Consider the following 11,650-nt stretch of genomic DNA (forward strand, 5'->3'; position numbering starts at 1 on the left):
CTCCAAAGGGGAAACGTTTTACAACGAAAATTAGAGTTTCTATTGGACAAATTGTGGTAGGACCCTCCCCGTTTTGTTCCGTTTCTCTGTTTGCTTCCGTCTAGTTCTTAAACGGTAAACGGTTTCCGTTGGGAGACGTAATGAATATACCCCTGACTGCTTCCTTCCACGGTGGTAAGGTTACGACGATTGCTAAAACTATGATTCATGTGTTGTATTTTTATTTATTCATACCATTGAATTATTCCACAAGATATAGTCCCGACACAAATCTAGGGTTGCTGCCCAAGCCGGCTGGTCATTTTGTCATTTTTAAAAATAAATTATTATTATTATGAACAAAACAAATACAAAAACAGAAATATACAAACAAGAGTACATAGACATGGGTGTTACTTATCGAGATACATTTTCAATTTGACAAAAAGTGTACATATTGCTTTTTTGTTTTTACACTTACTGATAATTTCTAAATATTTCAATCCTATCTCAAACAATGTGAAGATAGGTTTGTTCTTCGCCCACTTCATTTTATGAATAAAGAATCTGGTATGAAAAATAAACAAATTAACAATGAAGGTTAAATCAGGGTCCATATAATTTGGATAAAAATAAAACATAATATCAGAGTCTCGCAAATTAATATCAATTGTAGTTTCTTTTAAAATAAAATACTCGAACGCACTCCAAAATATTCTGACATAAGAACAGCCCCAAAAGAGTTTCTGGGTCACAACCACAAAATACACATTTGTTATCAATAGCTGTTTTGAATCTGTGTGTAATAAAGGTCTTTACAGGGTCGATTCTATGAATGAGTTTGTATAATACTTCTTTCACCTTATTAGATATACAATATTTGCCAGACAACAGCGAGACTTTGTTCCAGTTCACTTGTCCTAGAGCTGTATTCCATTATATTTTAGCTGAGGGGATAGTAACATTTTGACATAGTTTTCTTATATACATGTTACTACATTAATAGTTTAAAATGTCAATTCCTTCTAGCTGTATTGAGGCTACAAAATCCTCAACAGTTGAACTTGGAGTACTGTTATAATCTCCTAAAAGAAGAATGGCACCTTTAGGGACAGCTATAACAACTTTTTGAAAATCCTCAGGAGTGAATGTAACATTGTGTGTTCTCATGTGTTCTGGATAATCAAACATTTGTCCATCATTATTCAATAAGTGTTTAACCCAGATAATGCTGTTGTAAAACCAGTTCTGGAAAAACAAAGACTTGTTTTTGTATTTTATGTCTTTATTATTCCAGGTTGTATATCTATGTGGGGGAAAATTGTTTTTACATGAGGTTCCAAGTTAGAAGTGCTTTTTATGAAAGTTAGCAAGGTTAATTGGTATCTTACCCACATCAAAGTTGCATTTGAGTAAGAATTGTAGACCATCAATCTGTTGGAATATTAAATTAGGGATTATATTTCAAATGCAATCCTTATTTCTTAAATAGTTTTGTATCCATTTGATCTTAAAGATTATATTAGAGGTTTTAAAATCCAGAGCATTCAACCCTTCCCCACTTTGGGTGCTACATATTACTGCTTCTCTTAAATAATGAGGTTTATTCCTCCACATGAAGTTAAATAATTTAGAATCAACCGTTTTAGTTACTGACAGAGGAACATCCAAGGCAAGGGAGGTATAAACTAATCTGGACAGACCTTCAGATTTTGACAAAAGTACAGTCCAGATAAAGAAAAATCTCATAATAACCAGGAGTTAAATCTCTTTCCAATTTTCTCTACAATAGGAGATCAATTTAAATTGGCCCTTTCTTTCGGATCTTTGCTAACTTTAATATCAAGATATGTGACCACATCTTTTACAGGGATATTACATACTGAGTTTAAGTCACATCTTTTCAACACAAATAATTCACATTCCCTAATATTCAGAGATAAACCAGATACATGTGAGAAGACATTAATACACTCAATAGCTTTCCTGGCTTCATTATAATCTTTTTTTTTTAATGGTGGTGTCATCAGACAATAATGAACATTTGATCTCTTTATCTTGTATCTTAATACCCCTAAATCTATCTGTATAGATATAAAGTGCCATAACTTGTGTGACCAATAAAAATAAGAAAGGAGAAATTGGGCATCCTTGTTAAATTCCGCTTCTAATGTCGAATCTCTTTCAAGTTCCATGGGATAATTTAACAGAGCATTGCTATTATTGTGAAGTGTCTTAATTACACTTTGAAAATATTGACCAAAACCAAAGTCTCAAAAATCAAATAATGTTCTACTGTATCAAAGCCTTGTAAAAGTCTACAAATAAAATACAGCTATCTTCCATAATGTGCTCATTGTAGTCTATCAAGTCCAATACTAGTCGAATATTATTACATATATGTCTCCCCTTCATAAAACCAGACTGGGTATCATCAATGATTTTGTCAAGACCTTTAATAAGTATTTCTACAAAGATGCATGCAAGTAGCTTTCCATTATTGTTCATTAATGTGATTGGTCTCCAATTTTCTAACATCATAGGATCTTTGTTTGGTTTGGGGATAACAGAAATGAGGCCTTGTGTTGCAGAAACAGGCAGGACCCCTAAATCAATTGCCTCCTTAAAACATTAAATATAAATTCAGCAATATCCTCCTGAAAATATTTATAGAATTCACAAAAAAGGCCATCATTCCCTGGTGATTTGTTCTCTTTTACCTTGCTGATAATTTTTTAACATTTCATTCATATAAATTAATTAATCACAATACTTTTGGAAGTCTTCATCTAGAAAGGCAGATATGTCACTAGTAGGACAGGCATTACTGGTGTAAAGATTACCATAGAATTCTGAAACATATTTTGAAATATCTTTGGGGTTTTCATTTTCTTTGCCATCTATATTAAACTCATGAATTGAGGTAAATTCAGATTTTCTCACTAAATTGTAAAATTATTTTGTGTATTTTTACCTTCCTCCAACCATCTCCTTCTTGATCTTACAAATGCCACTGTTGCTCTCTCTTCATACATTGGTCCATTTCTAGTTGTAAAGAGAATAACTGACCCTTTCCTTCTTCATCAAGGTCCTCCATAGAGATTAGAAAAAGTATTTCCTTAAGTTTATTTTACCTCAGTCTTTTAAGTTCAGCAATTTCTTTACCTCTCTTCATGGCTGTTTGTCTTTTTTCATACTTCATTAATTCCCAATATTTCCCATAAGACTTAAATGGTTGGGCTTTCCTCAAATTTTGTTGTATATTATTTTAGGCAATGATCTTGAAATTAGCATCTTCCAACAGTCTACTATTGAGTTTCCAATAACTTCGATAGTTCTAATTGTTGGATTGCCATACTGGCTGGCAACGTTCTTGCTCCTCTGAACAACAGTGTCCTGACAGCAAGGTTTTATTCAAATCTCCTCTGTTGAAAATGAAATGTTAGTCTAAAAGAAATGGAATTGGCTTTTAACCAATCAGCATTCAGGATTAGACCCACCCCTTGTATAAACAAAATTATAAACTGGGTGGTTCAAGCCCTGATTGGCTGACAGCCTTGCTATATCAGACCACATACCACAGGTATGACAAAACATTCATTTGTACTGCTCAAATTAATACGTTGGTAACCCATTTATAATAGTAATAAGGCACCACCTCTGGGGTTTGTGGTATATGGCCAATATACCACGGCTAAGGGCTGTATCCAGGCACTCAGTGTTGCTTCGTGAAAAGAACAGCCCTTGGCCCCAACAAACTAAATTCCCAACGAACGCGTGTCCCGATACGCGTCCTCTATTCATCTGAATGTGTTGACGGTTGGAGAAATTGCTTGAGCTGCGCTGAAAATTCGAGAAGTAGGAAAGACAACGGGCCAATGTTCTATCTGATTAACGTTTTAGGCGGGAGAACCAATGAGATTAAGGGGGCGGGAAATACAGGTTATGGCGGAAGTGAGACAAAATTGGCAAGTTGATCAACTAAACCCGGGGGTGTTGGGTAGCGGAAGTATAGTATACAATAATGTTGTTTGATACTAAAATGCTGGTATTTAGTTCGTAGTGAATACACCCTATAACATCACTACCTATCGTCTATTTTCAAACCACGACTAGGTTGTGAACAACCAAGCAAAACCAGTAGCTAGCAATCTATCTGAGTAGTTAGCGTTAGCAGTAACTAGCCTAGCTATTTCCAAACAGGCTTGGATTTGACCAGTAGATTTAACAATCGCTAACGTTGATTTGTTTGGTGGAGTTGAGGTAAAATGTCGATTCAGTACGAGGAGCCTGCATTGGCTCGGAATTATGGTGTTGTGGACTCTTTCCCAAAGGATTTTGGCTACGGAGTAGAGGAACCAGATATCGAAGAGGAGAGCACGACGTCAGGTGACAGTAAACCAAGGATCCTGCTAATGGGATTGCGGAGAAGTGGAAAGTCATCTATTCAAAAGGTGTGTTGCTATACTTCTGTTAGTTTAGTTCTCCAATAAGTTGCTGCTGGTCAGTTCTTCTGTGCATCACTACAATGTTTATAATGTATATGCACCATAGTGTTTATGCATAGTACACTACTCAAGTTGTTGATTACCTAGCTAGTTAGTCAAGTAGTAATGTACACTGATTGTATTTGTCTAATTTAAACATCTATTGTGCAATATCCAGGTTGTATTCCACAAGATGTCGCCCAACGAGACGCTGTTCTTGGAGAGCACCAACAAAATCTACAAGGATGACATCTCCAGCAGCTCTTTCGTCAATTTTCAAATCTGGGACTTCCCTGGTCAGGTGGACTTCTTTGACCCTACCTTTGACTATGAGATGATCTTCAGGGGCACGGGGGCTTTGATATTCGTCATTGATGCTCAGGTGAGAATACTAGAGGAATGTTAGACATCGTACTAGGGCAATTCCAAGGTAACACACTTTAATTATGCTTTAAAATGTATGCCAAACAAAAACCATTGATTTCAAAGATGAACAAACCATACAACTCTAATGACTACTTAGAAAACTGCAGATGCACAGTTTGGTAACAGAATAATGGTAAAATCTCCCTCAGTTTTATTCTGTTACTGAACTTTTTATCTGCACAGTTCTTCCTGTTAATGTTTTTTTGTAAAATGTGCAGTGGAAATTGTTAAAAGTAGTCCTTGTGCATAGAGATGTATGGTTTGTTTAACTCTAAAATCAATGTTTTTTTTGTTAGGTATACATTTGAAAGTGAAAAAATGAGTCTCAGCATAATTCCGTAACCATGCAATTGCCCACTACCCATGGCAAACATTGAGAAGGCTCTTCTTTTCTACAGCAGTCCTGGGAGACTGACTGTACAGCCTACAGTTCCACTGATCTTTATTTATTTTTTAAAAAATAGGCTGATGCATTGTGTCTGCTCTACTTATGCCTTTGTTCTCTATTGGTTTCATCAGGATGATTATGTTGAAGCCTTGGGGAGGCTACATCTCACAGTGTCCAGAGCCTACAGGGTCAACCCAGAGATCAACTTTGAGGTGTTTATCCATAAGGTTGATGGCCTGTCAGACGACCACAAGATAGAAACCCAAAGAGACGTCCATCAGAGAGCCAACGATGACCTGGCAGATGCCAGCCTGGAGAAGCTTCATCTCAGGTTAAGGGCCCTACACACTTCACTCAAACTATGCAAACACAGCAACGGCGCATCATTTTCACATGTAGTTCTATGTACTTTTGTGTGGCTCAATTTGTAACGGACTGTATACAGCGCTCCGTCGTTCTGTTTGCATGACGTGTGTAGCGGCCTTTAGTATAAAGGACAAGACACAACATAATGAACGTCGGCCGTGCGCAGTAGATCACCTGCTGGGTCTGGACCAACTGTGGCTATTCAACATGAAGAATCTTAGGGAAATGAACAGTAGTAAATGTCAGCTGAAATTCTGTGGTCAGAGGAGATATGAAGGCCACACACTTGCTTTTAACCATTTGTCGGCACAGTCTGTTTTGTCCTTAACTGGTGGTAGGTTAGGTATGTGGCTGAATGTTACTCAGAGGGATCAGCTTGTTTTTGACCTAACATGTTGGGAGAGGAACTGTTAGAAACACAGGAAATATAACTGCGATCTCAATTCTCTCTTTCCATGTTTCAGCTTTTATTTGACCAGCATCTATGACCACTCTATATTTGAGGCTTTCAGTAAAGTTGTCCAGAAGCTCATTCCTCAGCTACCAACATTGGAAAACCTTGTGAACATTTTCATATCAGTACGTATTATTTTGACCAATAAGCTGATTTGAACTGATGCTTGTTTTTCTGTACTTCTACACAAAGCTCAACAGATTTTTTTGCAATGTTTTAGTCCTTTCGATAATGTGTCTTGTGTCAAAATTCCCCCTGTGTTTTTATTTTTGGACAGAATTCTGGGATTGAGAAAGCCTTCCTGTTTGACGTGGTCAGTAAGATTTACATCGCCACCGACAGCTCCCCTGTGGACATGCAGTCATACGAGCTTTGTTGTGACATGATCGATGTTGTCATTGACGTCTCTTGTATCTATGGGTGAGCGAAAATCATATGCCAGGGTTCCCCAACTGGCAGGCCGAATTTGTCCCGCAGGTGGTTTTATTTGGCCTCCCAAGTTTTATAAGTAAAAAAATCAAAAATAAATAAACACTAATAATAAATCATTGTTGGACATAAGACTACAAAAACACCAGGAAATCAGCTCCAAGTGATTTTAAGTTTGGAAATCTGTTCCCAAGTATTCCCACGCATAATAGAGAGAAACGTGATCGTAGACAAATGTAAGAAAGGTTTCAAATTATTGTGTTTTAGTCAACTATTATGTGTTTGGGCTTCTTGTCGTCAATTTGCAGTCTACAAATCATTTGCAATTATTTTCCGGCCCCCGACCATCTGCTCAAGAAAACAATCACCCCTCGTCTGAATCTAGTTGATGATCCCTGTCACGCCATTTAAAAATGTGTGTATTGAACATCCTATTTAACTGTCTCTTCAGTCAATTACATTGTACATGCTTGGGATTTATGTGAAAATCATTTGAGATGAACAGTGCAGTGAATACGCATCACTCTGTCACTGTATTCGCTTGAAGCAGGTGGTAAGGATGCTTTTGTGATTGTAAAAGTTGACAAGGAATCGTAGATTGCTGTGATTGTGAAAAGCTATTGTGGAGAGCTTTGAGTTTATTTTGGGATTGTAAAAAGTGAATAGCTTTGTGTTCTTCCATTGCAGCCTGAGGGAAGATGGAAATGGCAGTGCATATGATAAAGAGTCTTTGGCCATCATTAAGCTCAACAATACCACCATACTCTACCTGAAAGAGGTCACCAAGTTCCTAGCCCTCGTTTGCATCCTTAGAGAGGAGAGCTTTGAAAAGAAAGGTAAGACAAAAGTCTGGCACCATTTATAGGATTGAACCATTTATGTTAGCAGCCTATTGTTGATTTGACCGACATGCATATAGCCTTTAGAAGAAGTTTAACACGCTGCACTACCATGCTGATCTCATTTGTAGTGCTGGAAGATACTGGCCCAATTCCTTTTGAAATAAATTCATATAGCGTGATTTATGTTCTGATGTTTTCTTTCAGGTTTAATAGACTATAACTTCCATTGTTTCCGCAAAGCCATCCAGGAGGTGTTTGAAGTGGGGTCCTTGACACAGAGGACAGGCAGACTACAGCCAAGTTCGTCCAACAACAGCTTGTCCAGTGTAAAACTTGGTGTATTAAACGGAAGTGCTGTTTAGAGGAATGTAAGAAAAGCAAAGAGGTTTGGAATGCCTTAGCCACTGAGAATGGACAAGTAGTAATTGTCTATTTTACTTGGAAGGCTATGGACCATCAAAGGTGACACAGGGGAAAAAGCAGGAAAAACCTTGAAAAATAACACTTGGGATGGGGGGGGGGGATGCTGTTCTGTGCAAGGATTGGAAAGGGTAAAAAAAACGCTGCAATGGACTAAACACTGAACAGAGTTGAAGCCAGCAAGCACATCTATTTTAAGCACCTCAATGTTTTTGGGTTTGACCATAATGATTATTTTTGCTACAAACAGTTTTACGAGTATCAAGATGACAATGTCGTCATTGTGGTCTTCCTCAGCACAAGTCATTTAAACAGGGCACTATCTGTGTTTTCCCGCTCTTATTTCAGGCAAGGTTCAACAGGAAGCAATGTTGGAAAACAAATTAATTAGGAAGCCTGCATTGAAACAGTAAATATCACTACTATTCAAAAGTTTGGGGTCACTTAGAAATGGACATTTCCTTGTTTTTGGCCATTTAAAATAACATAAAATGGATCAGAAATACAGTGTAGACATTGTTAATGTTGTAAAAGACTATTGTATCTGGAAACGGCTGATTTAAAAAAAAAAATTAAAAAAAAGGAATATCTACATAGGCGTACAGAGGCCCATTATCAGTAACCATCACTCCTGTGTTCCAATGGCACGTTGTGTTAGCTAAGGAACTCTGCCTAGAAGGCCAGCATCCCGGAGTCGCCTCTTCACTGTTGACATTGAGACTGGTGTTTTGCGGGTACTATTTAATGAAGCTGCCAGTTGAGGACTTGTGAGGCGTCTGTTTCTCAAACTAGACACTTTAATGTACTTGTCCTCTTGCTCAGTTGTGAACCGGGGCTTCCTGCTCCTCTTTCTATTCTGGTTAGAGCCAGTTCTGTTCTGTGAAGGGAGTAATACACAGCGTTGTACGAGATCTTCAGTTTCTTGGTAATTTCTCACATGGAATAGCCTTCATTTCTCAGAACAAGAATAGACTGACGAGTTTCAGAAGAAAGTTCTTGGTTTCTGGCCATTCTGAGCCTGTAATCGAACCCAAAATGCTGATTCTCCAGATACTCAACTAGTCTAAAGAAGGACCGTTTTATTGCATCTTTAACCAGAACAACAGCTGTGCTAACATAATTGCTAAAGGGTTTTCTAATGATCAATTAGCCTTTTAACATGATATACTTGGATTAGCTAACACAACATGCCCTTGGAACACAAGAGTGATGGTTGCTGATAATGGGCCTCTGTACGCCTATGTAGATATTCCATTTGAAAAATCAGCCGTTTCCAGATACAATAGTCTTTTACAACATTAACAATGTCTACACTGTATTTCTGATCAATTTTATGTTATTTTAATGGACCAAAAAAAATGCTTTTCTTTCAAAAACGAGGACATTTCTTAGTGACCCCAAACTTTTGATTGGTAGTGTACATGTTAGTGTTATCGCACTGGACATTGGTTACTACGGTGCAAAGGGGTCTATTTGTAAGCATACAACTATAGATCTGGGACTATTGCTGTATGTATTTCAACTTAGTTGATTTGATTGTTTTGGAGCCTAGCAAAAAACTAGGCCTTGTTCCTCAAAGATAACATTCCCCCATCTGGGAAGAAAACCACCTCGAAAAGTACTTGTGGTTGTAAACTATGATACTGTACCTACTACTCTCATGCAGTTGTCAGTTTCAACTTGTAGCCAAATTCACTATAAAATGAGTTTACTGTTGGGCCAGTCAGTGCCCTGTGCTGCATAAAAACATATATATTGAACTATACTAATGACAAAATGTGTGAATGTTTGCTGAAAGGTCTCTGTGTTACAAATACCTGGGTCCAACATTTTTTTTTACATAATGTATTAATTAATTTAATCTTTCAATTACACAATTATGACTGGTGTGTGTATAAAGGTATTTCTCTCTCTGATATGGAAAGCTATCTGAAAGGTCAGTACAGTACTTACAGTATGTTTTTAGTAGTGAGTACCAACAACCCTTGTGGTATGTAGAGGTAATCATTCAGACTGCGTCCCTACATAGTGCAATACTTTTGTAGTCTGACTACCCATCCTCATCACTCTGGCCACATCCACTAGCATTTCTGTTTGGAGTGATCGATAGAGCAGCGGAATTCGATTCAGGTTGTCAGGCAACTACTTTTGACCAGAGCCCTATGGGTTTCCCTATGGGCCTTTTCTAAAGTACTGCACTATAAAGGGAATGCTTGAGGTCTCCCTAGACCCCAACTGTGCAAGTTATAATAACTTAATAAATTACCAGCGTTTCAAATGAAGTAGTACAGGATGTTAGTCTTATTGGTTCTAGGGTGCTGTAGTGACTGATTCTTAGCATGCCTCCAAAGCGGCACACTATTCCCTATATAGTATACTATTTTTTTTACCAGGGCCCGGTCAAAAGTAGTGCACTATAAAGGGGATAGGGTGCCATTCGGGATATAACCTTTATGATGAAAGTGTTTGTTACTCATTTGACAACCAATTGGTATGATTCTATGATTCCATTGTGAGATAATGTTTGCATTGGTCTTCTGCTTTTGGGTGCAAAGGGAGGTGAATCATATTGAATATGTTGTCAGATGCCATAAGGTTATAAATGTTTTTTTTTTATTGAGTGTAATTAAGCATTTAAAGCACTTGAATTAGAAGGGAAATTTGAGTGTCTCCTACTATTTTATCTGAAATTGTGTGAAGCATTAAAGATATTTTTTCATTTGAATATTGTCACTCATAACTGTTCTGAACATCCAGTCTACCTACCATTTTTGATCCTATACAGTAAATGTATTGTCTTGAACAAAACAAAAAATGCTTCTGAGGTTGAAACAAGTCACTTGCCTAAATTGAGGCTAGACGTGTGTTTCTTGGCTAGACGTGTGTTTAGGAGGCTAGACGTGTGTTTCTTGGCTAGACGTGTGTTTCGAGGCTAGACGTGTGTTTCTTGGCTAGACGTGTGTTTCGAGGCTAGACGTGTGTTTCTTGGCTAGACGTGTGTTTCGAGGCTAGACGTGTGTTTCTTGGCTAGACGTGTGTTTCTTGGCTAGACGTGTGTTTCGAGGCTAGACGTGTGTTTCTTGGCTAGACGTGTGTTTCGAGGCTAGACGTGTGTTTCTTGGCTAGACGTGTGTTTCTTGGCTAGACGTGTGTTTCGAGGCTAGACGTGTGTTTCTTGGCTAGACGTGTGTTTCTTGGCTAGACGTGTGTTTCGAGGCTAGACGTGTGTTTCTTGGCTAGGGTTGCAAACTTCTGGGAACTTTCAATACATTCCCTGGTTTCCAGAAATCCTGGTTGGAGCTTTCCTGCTTATTTCCTCCTCATTCTGGGAAAACCAGGGAATTTATTGCCAGTTCCTAGAATTGTGCAACCCTAGTCTTGGCTCATCATGGCACTGCTGCTGTATTACAGTGGGCAGTAGATGGCACTATTGATCTACTAAGGAAAATAATCAGAGAAGCGGAGTATGATGATGTTTATGACTGTTAATAGAATTATAAATATCAGAGGTTCAAGACCACCGACCTAACCACAAATGTAATGTAAGGCTCACCTAGATTGCTGTATGGTATTTATTATAATATGAAATACCTGGAGTCAGTGTTACATTACTTTGGTACCAGTGACTGTCTCTACATTGGTGACCTGACTTGAACTGTGTATACATGTGCCTGTATGGTCTATGCATTGTAGTCTTTAAGATAGACCCACTGCATGCTGTTGGGAATGATCAGCTCAGGTGGTTGCTATCACCCAAAAATAATGTTCCATTATTCCATTACATAATTGAACCCCCCCCCCATGTTGTACATAATTGAAACATAGGACCTCTGAGCATCTTATAAGCCTTTTAACATTA

General features: G+C 37.9%; 1 protein-coding gene across 2 annotated transcripts; it reads left to right on the forward strand.

Moving 5' to 3' along the window:
• The first annotated feature begins 3,933 nt into the window (after positions 1 to 3,933).
• Positions 3,934 to 10,516, forward strand: LOC115132702 (ras-related GTP-binding protein C-like). 2 transcript variants are annotated; one of them, XM_029665423.2, is made up of 7 exons: positions 3,934 to 4,433; positions 4,645 to 4,848; positions 5,412 to 5,611; positions 6,111 to 6,225; positions 6,378 to 6,520; positions 7,217 to 7,365; positions 7,576 to 10,516. In XM_029665423.2, exons 1-7 carry the CDS (start codon positions 4,248 to 4,250, stop codon positions 7,731 to 7,733), a joined length of 1,155 nt encoding a protein of 384 aa, XP_029521283.1. In that variant the 5' UTR covers positions 3,934 to 4,247; the 3' UTR covers positions 7,734 to 10,516. The 2 variants fall into 2 exon arrangements, with proteins under 2 accessions (XP_029521283.1, XP_029521284.1); XM_029665424.2 differs by having other exon boundaries at positions 7,612 to 10,516.
• The last annotated feature ends 1,134 nt before the right edge of the window (positions 10,517 to 11,650 follow it).

The sequence above is a fragment of the Oncorhynchus nerka genome, linkage group LG7, assembly GCF_034236695.1.
Source record: "Oncorhynchus nerka isolate Pitt River linkage group LG7, Oner_Uvic_2.0, whole genome shotgun sequence".
Classification (NCBI taxonomy): domain Eukaryota; kingdom Metazoa; phylum Chordata; class Actinopteri; order Salmoniformes; family Salmonidae; genus Oncorhynchus; species Oncorhynchus nerka.